At 39.7% G+C, this 15574-nt stretch overlaps 2 protein-coding genes across 13 annotated transcripts in view; one reads left to right on the top strand and one right to left on the bottom strand.

Moving 5' to 3' along the window:
- Positions 1-1309: 1309 nt before the first annotated feature.
- immp1l (inner mitochondrial membrane peptidase subunit 1) lies at positions 1310-15124 on the bottom strand. 9 transcript variants are annotated; one of them, XM_077713593.1, is made up of 9 exons: positions 14964-15124; positions 14697-14849; positions 13757-13871; positions 8377-8484; positions 8197-8285; positions 7732-7858; positions 4110-4220; positions 2191-2223; positions 1310-2091 (listed from the first exon to the last, which is right to left on the bottom strand). In XM_077713593.1, the coding sequence occupies exons 3-9, from the start codon at positions 13868-13870 to the stop codon at positions 1957-1959; spliced, it is 717 nt and encodes a 238-aa protein (XP_077569719.1). In that variant the 5' UTR covers position 13871; positions 14697-14849; positions 14964-15124; the 3' UTR covers positions 1310-1956. The 9 variants fall into 9 exon arrangements, with proteins under 9 accessions (XP_077569719.1, XP_077569718.1, XP_077569724.1 ...); XM_077713592.1 differs by having other exon boundaries at positions 14697-15120; XM_077713598.1 differs by lacking the exons at positions 13757-13871; positions 14697-14849; positions 14964-15124 and adding an exon at positions 14453-14677 and having other exon boundaries at positions 1311-2091.
- Positions 14799-15574, top strand: part of elp4 (elongator acetyltransferase complex subunit 4) — a 44388-nt gene continuing 43612 nt past the window's right edge. For 2 of the 4 annotated variants that reach the window (XM_077713588.1, XM_077713589.1), the window contains exon 1: positions 14801-15038. In XM_077713588.1, the coding sequence (XP_077569714.1) occupies positions 14861-15038 (178 nt within the window). In that variant the 5' untranslated portion in view covers positions 14801-14860. Of the gene's footprint in view, positions 15039-15574 lie in introns of all 4 variants that reach the window. The other 2 variants (XM_077713591.1, XM_077713590.1) reach the window with 2 other exon arrangements.

Here is a 15574-nt window from a genome sequence, read left to right as displayed (position 1 = left end):
AAGTTCACATACCTACTGCAATTAAATGACTTTTTAAGCCTCCTATAGCTGTGCTCAATGTAAAGTATAGTAATGTACATACAACCAAATGGTGCATTGTCATTAAGTTTACCCAAAAAGTACAGTTAAGTTTTGCAGCCCTTGCCATGGGATGTTGGCTGTATAGTGAGTGTATTTGCCTTCATCACAGCATATTGACTGCAGGGAGCTCAATAGGTCTCCAATACAATCTGCCTGGTATGGATCTCTGGAGGTGAGAGAAGTATGTTCTTCAAACCTCAGAAGTGGGAGGAACAGAGCTAGAGAAAGTATAACTGCCTCAATTGAAGCTGGTCAGTCATCTTCACACGCCCTCCAAGATCCCAGAGTGCTTCTTTTTTTCCCCCCATACCCCCTCGCTTTCTCTCAAAAAAGCTAAGTTGATCAAACACCAACTGTGATGTTTTAATTAAAAAAGCACTATCAGGCTTGATTAAAAGAAGAGAATGATCAGAAGGATATGTCAATAAAAGAAGCTCTCATCAGCTTACGCCAACAGTGGCGCATGTGGGGGGTGAACAAGAAATCGCAAAGGACGTAAACAGATGAGCGCATCAATGCAGAGACAGCGGGCAGAATGCTTAGAGGCTGATTGGATTTATGCAGCATTGGGAGCTATATGCAAATATATATTAAAGTTTTTCCAGAATGTGATTTTGAATTAGTAGTTAAAAAGACTCTTCTGAACAGGGCTGTTGAACAGTTGCAGTGGCAACCCTTTTTTTGTTTTTTTTAGCTTGTATGTTCTGCATTGTGGATATAAAAACAAACAATGAAGACCATTGCCAAAGGCGTGTGGCTCTTTACCCATATGCTCTTTTATTTCACGTCTGCACTTCTGAAGGATTTGGATTCTGAGTCCAACATTTTTCCACCCCAATTGTCCCATTTGCTGTCTCCATTGCTTTAAGTCCTTTGGAACAGCTTGCAAAAGTGCAAGCATTGAGAAAGGATATCTGCATTACTAAGCAGATCTTAGTTGTAACATGTTTTAAGTTTCTAACTAACTGCTGTTTATCTCAGCTGAAATATTCATCCAATCATTTTTTTAAAATAATTTTAACTTTGACTTTTGCTAAATGTCCAAATCAAATCTCGGCAACCAATAAATCTACTCATTTTTTAAAGATAATTTATAAAAATGAGTGGATCTAGGGTCTCGGTTAAGGTATACCACCTGACTTGGAAAATGTCAAAAGTCAAACTGTTCTTAAAAGTCTATCTAAACTTTAATATACAACACAGCTCCAGTGCCTTCCATATTACTGGGCTCACTTGTAATTATAGAACTTTGAAAAACCTATTTTTCCAATTTGATCTTGAATTAGTAATATCATTATACAGGTGTGGTTATGTAAGTGGACTAGTTCAACAATATTTACTGTACAACTACCCTAAATTAATTGAAAAGTGTTTAAGAACGTAGTATTATTTAAATCAAGACTATAGTTTCTCCAACTATGCCCCCGTTAAGAGCCAATGTTCAATTTAGAACAGCTTTCGTTCCAATGTATGTATTCACCAACTTTCATTCACACACACACACACACACACACACACACACACACACACACACACACACACACACACACACACACACACACACACACACACACACACACACACACACACACACACACACACACACACACACACACACACACACACGCACACACACACACACACACACACAACATTCCCCCAACTCTAAAAATGGCAATCATCCAAATATTGGAATGAAGAGCTCCCGCAATAAGGCAAGCGAACACACCAAGACTACATGTGTCAGCATTTCATCTGAACACAGGCACTGTGGTGACACAGAGCAGATGAATATTAAACCTTGAGAAACAAAGATGCGCTTCGAGCAAAAAGCACAAAGATTTTTTTTTTCTGCTACGACCACTCGTGCTTCTCTCACAATCTTGAGCATACCTCCCAGCAGGCACAATCACACTCAGGCAGATAATTCAGTGTCACACGGAGCCTTGTCCCTGACCCTCTGGCCCCCCTCCAGACAGAGGAAGCAGCTGGACGGGGACCCACGGCTGCCTAGAACACACTTCCCTTAGGGAGCTGGGACGAAGAAGAGTCCCACTCTGCCTCGGAGAATGACCAGCTGAGCTTCAGCAGCTCACTATGTGTACTTACTCTTATGCCCTGTGTCCAAGAAAAGCAGTAGGCCTTTAAGAAATGACAAAAAAATATATATTTAATTTTAAAATTAGACAAGTGTACTCAGTGGACCTACGAGGTTGTTTTGTACCTCAATGGTGAAGCAAGTCATCTCTAAGTGCTGATTAATATTGTATGCTTGAAAGGTTAACATATTTCTAATTGTCTTGGTAGCCTAACAAATAATTAATCAAAGGGGGTTTTGTTTAGCCACGGTTACAAACATGGAACTAAAAGGTCATTTTCAGAAGTGTATTTACAAATATTCTCAAAATATGGTTACACATGTTAAAAGCTTTTTACACAAACAGATAAAACGGAGTAATTTCTCTGCTGATGTGTTCTGCATTTTTTTTTTTAAATTTACCATCATTTTTGGGGCTTTTAATTTTTTCCCTAGCTTTGAACAACTGGTTTATAATCCAGTGCAATTTATGTGAATAGTTTTACTTGTTAAATTTTAAGGTGAAGCTAATAGGGAGATGTGCATTATACTGCAAAATTGTTATCTCAAATTGAAGGTGGGTTTATGGTCCCACACATTTAAAACATAATTTAAAAATCTATTTCAGATTATGGCTTGATTGAACCCGAAAGTAATTACATTCCACTAGGTTTGTCGACCAGTCATTCAAATACCTGATTCAATAAAACTTAAAATCTAATTAGATATATTTTAAAGTATGTTTTGTCAAAAAACTAAATCACAACTAGTGGAAAAGGAACACCTTAAATATGACGTGTTCGCAAATACCGATGAAAAAACCCATATTTACTGAATATATTATTTTATTTAAAAATGAAAAGGAAATCAGGTAACATAAAAAGTCAATCTGAATTACAATTATCCTGATCCTTCGTGATCCGTCTTGTTGGACTTTCACTGAGTGCCCCAAAACTATCCGGGGGCCAGAGCTGTTCAGGGCAAGCGAAGAAAAACATTTAATGGGAGACGTATGATCATTCGGACTCAGACAATTTGCTCGACACATTTGCTAATATGGCACTTAATGACGTGTGAGACTTTAAACAAGATCTTGTTATTTCATCAGCTGTCGCTGTAGAGCCTCCAGTGGAGTGGCGTTGTCCAATCAGATGGACAGAAGGTTGTCTGACCTGTTTCCGGGGTCGTGGTTGCTATGACATCCAGTGACATGACAACATAGCAGAATGGAAAGCTAGACAATATGTTGTCCAGGCTTTGGTCAATCGGACACACTTGCTTTGAACTTCCAACTGACTCATGTCTTTCAAAGGGGCTTAAAATGGCCATTATGTTTTGAAAATGTCCAACTATAAAATGACTCAAAAGTAAAATTCAACACCATAAATTTAAAAGTATATAGAATTTTAAAATTTAAAGAGTATATGTCACCATGAAAACTGAAGCTTTGTTGAGGAAAAAAAAGAGGAATCAGGACAATTGCCAGATTAAAAAAGAAAAGAAAAAAAAAGAAAAAGCCATGACCTGGGGCCAGTGTTGCTTGCTGTGTGTGTACCACCATTATACAATGAAATGAAGAAAAAAACTGTTTGGCTTTTTATAACCATGATGTTTTTCCCCATTATCCCCAGGTCATTAAAAAACACCTTAAAAATGCAATTAGAACTATGAATGTGCTTTCTAAAAATTGCGCCTTCTCATTATGTTTGTGTGGATTCTCCATCATCTAGATCACCACATAGGTTAAATGTTACTATTTTCTATTCTTAAATGTCTAGTTTTATTTGTAAAAGCATTGTACACATCTTTGGCAATTATATTATTATATGCACGCTTTCTTGGCATGATATTTGGCATAAAATAATCATTTTCAGTAGGTTCTGATTTTGTTCCATAGCTATAAATAACATAAACATAGAAAACATTGTATGAAGCTGTTATTATGTATTACCTTCAAGCAAACACGCCCTCGAATGAGAGCATAGGGAACTGGGCCATAGCTCCTTGAGTCAGTAGAGTTCGTAATGTTATCACCTTCCAGCCATACATGGCCTTTTGGCACCTAAAAGAAACATCAGATAAATAAACTGGGAGAAGAACTGATTTGGATATAGTACAGTATAATTTATTGGCCCATTGCTTTTTTGCTAATCATAAATCAAAACACCTGACCGGTTCGTGCAGCTACGTACTCCAGCACCCCTTCAGTAAGTTGATTCAACGAACAGTCCCTCATCTTAACGTCAACTTGCCTGTCCCTCTTTAACCCCATACGGTATTAGGAGAGGGGTCATGGGTAACAGGCAGGGTCGGAGTGGGATTTAGGAAAACTTCAAACGGGGGTCATTAGTCTGTTGGCTGAGATTTGCGCCCCTCAAAGCAGCAGCTTCAGTTGGGCAGAGAGCGAGAGAGAGAGCAATAGAGAGACTGCTAAGCTGCAGCTAGCAGCAGTGACCAAGGGTCTCCACCGCGGTCCGACCTGCCAGTGGGGTGGTCAACCAAGCAGGCTTTAATTCAAAATGACACCAATTATGATTAATCTCATCACTTTAGGAGAGTAGGCTTGTCAAGGCCCTAATTAAGTGCGCTGTCCCCCCTATATGTGCAGACAGGATCAACAACACATTATATTGTCATAATGGGCATCACAATCCGCAAGTCTATTTTTGTGTTGCCTAACTTTTTAACAGCAAAAATGCCCTGAAATTACAGTGTTATGAAGAAAAAATTAGACGAGTTTGTGATTTAGTGAGAGAATTAATTCCTCTACTTTATTGGCACAATTCAGCTTTACGATTGTCCATTCGACAGTGAGGATGGTATTTTTTGTTTCATTTTCCATAATTGAGACAGATGATGTGACATAATCTCGAGCCACTGACACGTTGACCTAACATGGGGGAAACAACTCGGTGAATAACGACGATGCAAATGAATATCATTAAAGGAGTCATCGGAGAACCATATGTCAGCATGCCGTATTCCCACCATTATATCTCATTAACATAGTAGCATATGCTGGCTCCCGAGCAAAGGCAAAAGACGAACTCCTGATTCTCATATGATGAGCCAGAATATAATTTCTACTCAACTCTTAGTTAGGTGACCCAAAAAATCACCAGGGAGAAAGAAATTTCACAAGCACACTGATATTTGCCACGTAGCTGGATGTATCTGATCAAGTAAAAGGATGCAAAAACAACTTTTACAGGATCCTTTAAGTAAACTGAGTTACCTGCTCTAGTCCTGGATAATAACCTAACCACAAATCCCCTACAGATTTCAAAGCATCATCATTTGAACTCCTCCGAAACTTATCATTTAAAAATTACACTTGAAGAAAACTTAAGTACCAAAACACACATTCCGGGGTAATCCTTACATTTCAGGCTCGCTACACCCAAGTATGTACCTGGCATGACAAAACTGAGTGGCGGGAGAATGCCCACATGCACTCAGGGTAATTACAGCTGATTGTGAATAGTTAAGCCACAAATCGGCGGGTGAATGAAATGATGGCTATGACTATCGTCTGAGGCATCAGTCTTTTTTCAATTTACTCGAAGCATATATGTGGAACCATTTTCTAACCATGAAATACGACACATCTTTACTATGAGAATGGAATAAGTACTTTGGGTTATAGTAGCGCAAGGTTTGTATGTATATAATTGTGTGTGCATACAGTAATAAAAAACTGACATGGGCAGCAGCGACTCGCGGGGCTGAATTGACGGGAAAGCATTGTCTACCTGTCAAGAACTGAAAATGGAGCTACTCTCAATGTGTGGGCGAGTTGTTAAATGTCTATATTATTACAGTCCGCATTATGTTAACATGATTAAAGTGCCAAATTAAATTCTTGCAAGCATCAAGAGTTATCTTTCACTATCTAGTGCAGTCAATCTCTAGTGTACAGAAAGCAATGTTTGGATAGTGAGAGGGTTCATGTCACTTTATCAGGCTTTCTGCCTCTCTCTCTATTCCCTGTGCGCAGTAATATTAGGGATCATGTGTCATTGTTTTGACACAATAGCTCAGACACAGGGATGATTCCTAAAAAAAGTGACAGTGCAATTAGCCTGCAGTTGGATGTCTCAGGGTGGAGACAACATGCCAGTCGGTCAGTGAAAAAAGGAGGTGATGACAGTGACCGCCTTGTGAAACTCATCTTTACAGGTCCCATAATGCCTAACATCATCACACAAACTCTCGCACCCTCACATCTTTTTTGTCTCCCCAAAGAAGCCCAAACATTTAGGACTTTATTCCCACTACATTACAGACATTCAAAGCGGATTTGCTCCGTCTGGCAAAGGGCGTCTTGAATTTGTGCAGGTAACAATGAAGTGTCAAGAATATCAAGCTACTTTAGAGATAAGTGTGCTGCTGCTCAGAAAGCTTTCAGTCGCAGGTCACAGGTTTGAAACAAGGATAATGAGACATAACACAGCTAAAGACGTGCCGTCTTGGAGCACTGATCTAAACCCAATTAAATATCTAAGGGAAGAATATGTAACATCCCACCTGGAGTGTGCACTATTCAGTCCTGAGCAAACTAGAGCCATTTGCTCATGAATAGAGGGCTATGGTACTGGCTAAAGTGTATTCAAACCCAATCAAGAATTCCAGGAAATGTTTGATCTGTGACAGCCATCCAAAATTATGTTACATAAAAAGTATTGATTTGAACTTTTAAACTTGACCAAATATTTATGTTCCATTGCGTTGCGTTTACGGTATATTTTTATTTTACACTTTGTCAGGATGAACGGAGATATGAAGTTCAGTTTATTGAGCCTAATTGAGCCTATCGGTATTGGTTAATACAGGACCCTATTGGCACTTTGTGGAATTGTTTGGCGCCCCTGCTTTAAGTTAAAAAAAGAGGCAAATTGTTGTCATTTACAGGATGTTTTCAATAGCATGAAGTAATTAAAGCTTTATTCTAACAAGAAAAATGAAAAGAGAAGACAACAATAAAAATTTGGGGCCACTTGGGAGAGGGGTTATCATGTATGTGTGTCTCTATATATAATGCAACAATTGGTCCAGGCGAGACCAGACTGCCCTTTGTGCAGAAAACACATTAAATCCCAGAGATGCACAACATACTATAAATACAATAATTGGTTTACAGAACAACGTACACATGTGTACATACACAAATAGTCAGACACACACACATACACCTCCCTCCACCCACCCATCAGTCTGACCGTTCAACTGGCACTAACTCTAACAGGCTTCAGAAAGATTGCAGGACTGGGCTGTGGGCGTTGGGGAGATCAGTAATAGAAAAGCAATGACAGTCGTTTCACCAGCAGAGCTCCTGCTCACTTTCTGAGCTTTTCCCTGACAAAACATAGCTGTTGTCCAAAGCTGATACTTCAAAAAAATAACACAAAATTGGTCTGTGACATTTATGACCATATTAATGATATAGAGGTCCGTATACAATAAGTAAGAGGTTAAGTATTCAAAATGATTTTGGTCTTATTAGTGTTAACTACAAGTTTTAAACACTTTGTTGAGTAATGTAGTGTAGTTGCAACGACTGACTAGATACTCACATACGTGTGGGTCTTGAAAATATTGGAAGAACCACTTGTGCAGATCTTGTCACCTTCCAAACCAATAACCCTTTTGCAAATATTCATATTGGGGTCAAAAAGGCTTTTTGCAATAACGATATCACCCCTGAAGGAAAATAGGAAGAGATCCATTAGTATATTTCACCAATGCTACATAAATATTGTAAGACATAAGGAAGAATTAGAGGTATATGTTTATAAAAGCAAACAAACAAGACAATGACGAATAAATTCAGTGTGATGTTATAAATATTGGCCAAAGTGAAAAGGGGAAAGCCTATGTGCCTTTTAAAAGGGATCTAGGCATTTCCTTTCAGTGTAAATCAGAAAGATTTATTTGGTGATTGAAAAAAATTGTAAAGGTTGTCACAGATTATTCATTCATTATGGGAATATGGCATATGCCTTATTTATTGCAAAGCAAACATGCATAAATATACTCGCTTTTGTATTTTGCATCGATGCCGAGTCATTCGCTCTGAGAAAACAACATCCCTGTTGACGATGGTGGGCTCCATTGATGGACCTGAGCACTGTAATATAAGAGTGAACACGCTCACGTGTCAGTTGAAGAAACTTTTACTAAGTGTAATCTGCTATTTGATAGAATCAAATCATACAAACCACAACAATTTCTCCAAAGTACTCGAAGGCACAGTGTGCAATGCAGCCATATTGGATGGTATAGCCTACAAACCCCAAGGTCTTTCCAAGCACACGGCGGAACATCACCTATGGAGAAAAAAGAAGATTTCAGTAGGATAGAATGATAAAATCAAAGTAACACAGTTTTTAACCATTTTCAATTAAAGTCATTAAGCGTAAACAGACCTTAAGTCAGTGTAGCAGTTAATGCAGGCTTATGGCAGTTTTCTGAAGCCACAACCCATTTGGGGGCTTAATTTCTTAAGGGTGTAGACAAGGTTGTCACAATTGGCTAAAATGGCACGTTCCCTGGTGTTTCATTCTCAGAAGCCAGTTCACACCCCAAAACTGCCCGAACTTTGACTTAGTATATGACAGACCAATCAACACCCAGAGCATAGGTGATCGAGAAAACAGAAGCCGTGACACTTACACACACATCACCTCTGCATTGTCACACCACTACTAGCACAAGCAATGTTAAGAACAGTTATCAGCTTCTCTCACAACCATAAAAACAGCACAATAGGAGGCATCAATGCACCCTGCAAAACACTGATACGAACAAGTACAAGATATGTAAGTGGCTTGAGAGCAAACACCACAGTCACACTTGGCGTATTGACTCATGGACAAAGGGCAAAGACCATTTGAAGAGAAGTCATGCACAGAGCATACATGCCCGACAACTACTCACAGATTAACATGAAGAGAATAGAGGAAGAAGCGAATAGCCAAAGCTTGTTTTTGAGTATTGTTTGCTCTTCAAACAATTTTAGAGCAGGCCGCTGTCCTGCCAGTACACCACAGGGTAAAGATATCTTTTTTTCTTCCTCACTCTTTCTGTCTGTCCCCCTATGTCCACGTCCCCTCCCAGGGTATTATTAACCAAAGCAAGCAGAGCGGAAACCAAAGCTCCAAATCCTCAGAGCTCAGGGAACAACTTCCCAAAGATGGACACGGATTAGACCCCCAATTTTTGTATTCTTTATGCCATCGCCACCCCAGGCTCCCAACAGACTGAGCGTCAGGTGGCTCTCCCAGTCCTGCCAAAGGTGTTACCCTTAATCCCATTACCCCAGTCAAATCTTTGAACACACTCACATAAAACATACACACAATGCTGTCTTGTTCATGCCAACTTCATTTCTTCTATAAAGCATTTTGTCATTTGTTTCATTCCCACAATAATCAGTTTATTATCCATACTTGGTTGTCTTTCTTATCCAAGATATGCCATGAAGCTTCTGGCTGAGCAGTTTTGCTGATTTTCCTGCCAGAGGAGTCTTTGGCTCTCTACTGTATAAAAACTGTCTATTTATTCTACTGTTAGAAAGCAACTCCAAAGGTGCATGTGAATCACAAGTTGCCAATGAGGCCTCATGTTCAACTCTTTGCCTCATTCTTTCTCAACTTGCCGCCTCATAACGCACACTCAGACATCTCACATGAGCCTTTTCTTCTGCTAGGATAAGGATCGGAAATTTTTGCTACAGTGGACAGCCTCCCGAACGGCTGCCTTCATATCAGTGTATGACCCAGCCCCCTACTACCACCAGCACTCTTCCTCCGATCCAGTGTTCATTCAGCAAAGGTGGGGATTAAGGGACTTTGCATAACAAGATCACACGGCCAGTGGTTGATATCAAGAGAGTCCATATGCAGCCGTCTGGTTTTCTGAGGCACCCTCTGTCATTGATAGTGTGTGCCATGTGTGCATGCATGTGGTGTGAATGTGCACACACAAAAGCATTACCTATGTAGTTCATATAATGTGTTCATAAGATCTGCATTGACTCCTTTGGGATACAGCACAAGGTGGACATCCACAGAGACTTGATTAAATCTCTATTGCATTTGAATTCCCGGGAGTTAGCAAATCCACACTCTCTTGCCCCCAAAACCCAGTGCATATGTGTCAGCAATGACATTAATCAAATGCTGATCTACAGCTGTAAATTAACACAAAGTCTCTCTGTTAATCCTGGATTACATGATGAACGTGTTCATGGGAAAACAAAAAAAGTCAGCATAGGGTTCTCTGTAAAACCATCTGTGGCCACTGGCCTCCCACAGTCACAGTGCTAAGTGCAGAAAAGGGGATCCCAAATGAATAGCTAAATAGCTGCCAATGACAAAATCTCATTGTGTGTTTAACTCTGTTCTTCTGAGCAAAGAAATCAGAAGATGACATGTGTATAAAATGCATAGATTTTTTTACATTGCATTCAGTCAGATGCCAAAGTGAGCAGCAAAATTATCTATAAGTAACAGATTATTTGACATTTTGAACACCACTTCATTGTATATAAATGACAATGAAGTGGAAGTGAAATGCATTGACATGTCTAATTATTCTGTGTCTCAGAAAACAGAATGGAAAAGGGGATAGTTCCCAACATTGAAAAATATAGCAATAAGTGTCACTGTTGATACAATTAGTAATTCGTAAACAGCCTTTGGCCATTTTTGTAAATGTAACTACCATTCAGACCAGTTCACAAGATTGTAAGCAAGAAAAGCACACGCTGATAACTCTCTAGAGACTTTAGATAAATCATCACATGTCATGCAGTTTTTTTAAAATGCAGGGCAAAAAACTTCACCTCGGGAAATTTCAATAGTTCTTCATAAATTTATGAAAACCTTTGCTCTAAATGATCATTATTTCGAACTGATGTCAGGTAATTAATTTTCTTTTCAGCGTGGCCCTCAGACTCCAAACAAAATAGTATAAAAAGTAAACATGTTCATTTAAGTTGGGCATGATTGGCACCATAAGAGAATATTCAAACAGGAATTACAGCTACTGATCCCTAGGGAGAAAAAACTGCCATTGGCTGAGTAGTGTTAATTGATATACATGGCCAGTCTATTAGAGCCACAAAGACAATCCCAATCCAAACAGCACACAAGAGCCTAGCGCTGGACTCCTTACACAACTAAATTAGGAAAACATGGGCTGAGAGAGAGCCAGGCAACAGGGGGGCTAAGAGGCTTACAAGCCCCTTGTCAGATATTCTTCTCCCTGAGGATCCCAGATGGAAGGGAGTCTGGAGGAGCAGGCAGCATCAGAGAGGCAACCAATGGCACCTCTGATGTCTTCCTCTGGGCAGCAGAAGGCAAAAGAGGGTGGGGCTTTAGTTCTGTTCTGCAAAGCTTAATTTGATCTTAATGTGAACAATAAAAGGGAGGTGGTTTGGCGATGAGGGGGGTCTTTTTCGACTATCAGTACAATCAGAGTTAATCCTGCTGATTTAGACACAGACACCTGGCTGGATGGAGAGTGACAGATGCGACAGTCGCGGTGTTGTATGTGTAACCCCCTCTTTTCTAGGTATGTCTTCTATTTGAGGCTTAATTGAAGCCACTGATCTCCACATTGCTCTTTTCATTGTTGCTAACGGCAACACAGCCGCGAAACAGCTGAGCAAGACTACTATTTGAGGAGCTGAAGATTTAAATCGAGAATCAATGGGTCAAGGCAGAGCAAATAATAGCCAAGTGATATGAATACAACTGCTGTGAACTGAAAGGAAGTGTGGTTTGTCATAGTCCCCAGCCAATTACACTGAATAGAAAAAGTAGCCACTAAGCTTTATTGTATTGACCGCAAACATAGATGTGCTGCATGTCTAGTCTTGAGGGAGCGGATAGATCTTATCTGGTGTTGGATCACCGTAACAAAGGCGCCCGTGTTTTGCTTTGACCTGATGATAATAAAGACAACATTATTTTAACACAAGCCAATTGCACACAATTCTAGCAGAACACAAATTTGGGTTGTGCATAGGGCATTTTTTGTATATATTTTGTTAAAGTAACAGTTTGTGTGATTTCCAGTAATCACCTAACTGTAAAATGTTGAAGTTGTTCAGATGATACGAAGAGGTCAACTCCTAACAGTAAACTAAATAAGAAGGTACCATCCTGTATATATATTGTTCTTTTGTGCTCGGAATATTAGTTTCCTTCCATGGTTACCAACACAAATATGGTGCATGTTGATGATAATCTTGCATTCCCCAAACACAAAAACCTCTGGAAAATGGCAAAGATGGAGTGAAGAAACCATAACAGTAGAACCAGGAAAGGTCTGACATGTTATGACTACTGCTATTATATGGTACAATCAGATACAGCCCCTGGATAACCCTAACAAAAACACAAACATGCACATGTACCAATGACATATGGCAAAAGGTTATGTTGTTTTTACAAAAACTCCAATGTTCAACCTCCACACCCCTAGAAGTTAAAAAAAGGAAGATCTACATTGACCATTCCCAACTACATTTTCTAAACAACATTCCCATAATTACTTTATACAATTATTCCCAGAATTTGAAAAACATTTTTAGTAAAGTCCTGAACAGTGACACCAATAAATTGTCAGATGTCAAATGTAAGCCGCAGCATTCTGGCCCTGTTTTCTTTGCCAATGTAAGGTCTACAACAATGAAAGAATAAAATGGACGACAAAATGGCACAAATTTGAAGTTCTGAGCACACCCGCGTGCATGGTATAATAATTTCCACAAGTATTGACTAATCAATTACTCAACAGAGCTTATTATAAAAACTTAGAAGTTCACTTTCCTAAGTAAATTGGTTCTTCTAACAGCCAAAATACACAAAGACCTGGAGCACTGACAACGTATTGACTCATTGAACCCTTACAATATCTGTAATATTGTCCATAACAATGTTTGGTCATTCACCAAGTGATTGACGCTTGAGGGAGTCCTTCAGCTTTATATTCATATTGCTGCATGTTGAACTGCAAGGGGGACTTCACCCTGCTGTGAAGCAGGTCAGTCAGAGCATCTTATTCGTCTCAAACGGGGCTAGTGTCGTCAGTCATGATATATTCCCTTGGTTCTCTGTCAGCACATATAAATCTCAGCGTCGCTGTCAAAACAGCAGGGCTGCCTTTGCTGAGAGCGTTGGTAAAGTGAGCAGTTGGGCAAGTTTTCTCCGGAGCCTACAGTATCCTGTGATCTTGTGCTGCCTCTGGCCTATATTTGACACACAAAGCTATTCTCTGTCTGTCTTACAGATTATACACTCATCACTTGTCACTTAATCAGTCCTAAAAAATGGACATTATACCCACAAAAACAACCTTATTACAGCAATAATTGGTATTGACTTGTATGGAACGCACTGAACATTTTACACATTTTGAGTGACAAATGGAAAAAAGATTTGAAGTACCATGATTGTCTGGCAGTCAGCTATTATTATTATTATTATTATGTTTGTTGTTATTTGTGCACTTCCCTACTTGTTTGTGTTGATTTCTACTTATTATGTTGACTACTTATTTATTTATGCACGGCCCGGCGGCTTGAGTGACCTCACAGCTCTGGGGTCCTGGGTTCAAATCCAGGTCGATCCACCTGTGTGGAGTTTGCATGTTCTCCGCGGGCCTGCGTGGGTTTCCTTCGGGTGCTCCGGTTTCCTCCCACATTCTAAAAAACATACATGGTAGGCTGGTTGGACACTCTAAATTGCTCCTAGGTATGGGTGTGAGTGTACATGGTTGTCCGTCTCCTTGGGCCCTGCTATCAGCTGGCCACCCATTCAGGGTGACCCCCGCCTCAGGCCCGGATTCAGCTGGGATAGGCTCCAGCACCCCCCGCGACCCTAATGAGGATAAAGTGGTTCAGAAAGTGAATGAATGAATGAATCATTTATTGTTTCTGTATTATTATGTATTGATTATCCAGAGAGTCTGGTCATCCCCCCGAAAAAACATGATCAATAAGATAATTGAACGATTCAAATTAATTTTATGTATTAGCGTGTGGTTGTTTGTTTCTTTGTGCCCTGCAATTGACCGGCCACCAATTTGTTGTGCGCTCTGCCTAATGCCTATATTAAGATGGAAAATATTTCAGATCCCCCACGACATTCGTGAGGTTGGGCGGCACGGATAATGAATGGATGAGTGCAATTAATACATGTTTCCAGCCTGTCCAGAAATTGAGATGACATGGTTGGTTGATTGATTGAATGCACAGTAAATGTTCATATACAACTATGTACTTACACCACTGAAACCACGGATCCTCCAAAGGGGACCTTTGACCACCTACTCGCTTCAGTCAGAATCAATGACACAAATTCATTATATTAAGATTCTGAGGAGTAGCCCAACAACAATCAGAAGACAGAATGACCCTACAAGGTCATACATGAGCAGAAAAATAGGACAGGAAAAGGCATAAAGCGTTAAAAGTTGTCAGATGTTACTAAATTGGAGAGAAATATGAACATACGTGGCTTTTGCTCACCTGAATGAACGGAGATATTCAACGCTCAATGTGTTTGTTTCCGCTGAGGAGGATTCTATTACCTCGCAACAAGAGCTACTTTGATTTGTCGCAGTCACCAAAATCTTCTGTGATTGGACAGTCAGATTCAAAACACGGAAGTCATCATCACGCCTGAGAGCAGAATGGCAGCCTCCGTCAGCAGTGCGTGCAAGCCCGCTATGGATCGTATACCGGCGAATACTACGAGTTTTCAAAAGAAAACGAAGAACAAGTTATTAAGCATACCCGGTACAAGATTCTCTGTGCAAAACGGACAGCTTCTAATTTCGACCGGTGTCACGTCGCTCGACTATTTGCTCGGTCAGTGTTCCGTCATGTAAGCTTGTACTTGCAACAACACTGCATACGATGGTTTGATGCGACTCTCTGATCATAATGTAAACCTTTCATTTTACTAAACTCTCAGGTTTATTTGGTAAAACTTTCCGTCAGTGCTTTTTGACACGTCAAGGACACGAGAGGGATTGCGTTTTTCACGTGTAGAAAATAACAAACCACCACGTGATTGTGATTAATTTCTTGCCCAATTGGATTTTATATAAAGATACAACTTAGTAGTTTTTCTAGAATTACTTAAAACTGTTATACTGTTGTTGACTTGTGAATTCACAAGTGAATCGTACCAGAAATCTGATCACAATAAAGATTTTTTTTTCTCAAAGTGTGATTGAGTGTACAAATTACACTATGCTGAAGGACAGCACTTTGGGGGTGCTGGAGCCTATCCCAGATGACTTTTGGGAACAAGATTGTTCATATTTACTGTTTTATCACATTTTAAAAAATCAAGAAAATCTAAATAAAAGGCATACTAATTGACCTTCATATTTTTTTCT

Source organism: Stigmatopora nigra, chromosome 3 (genome assembly GCF_051989575.1).
Source record: "Stigmatopora nigra isolate UIUO_SnigA chromosome 3, RoL_Snig_1.1, whole genome shotgun sequence".
Lineage (NCBI taxonomy): Eukaryota > Metazoa > Chordata > Actinopteri > Syngnathiformes > Syngnathidae > Stigmatopora > Stigmatopora nigra.
Note: the sequence above shows the minus strand (reverse complement) of the source record. Positions and strands in the feature narration are given on the sequence as shown.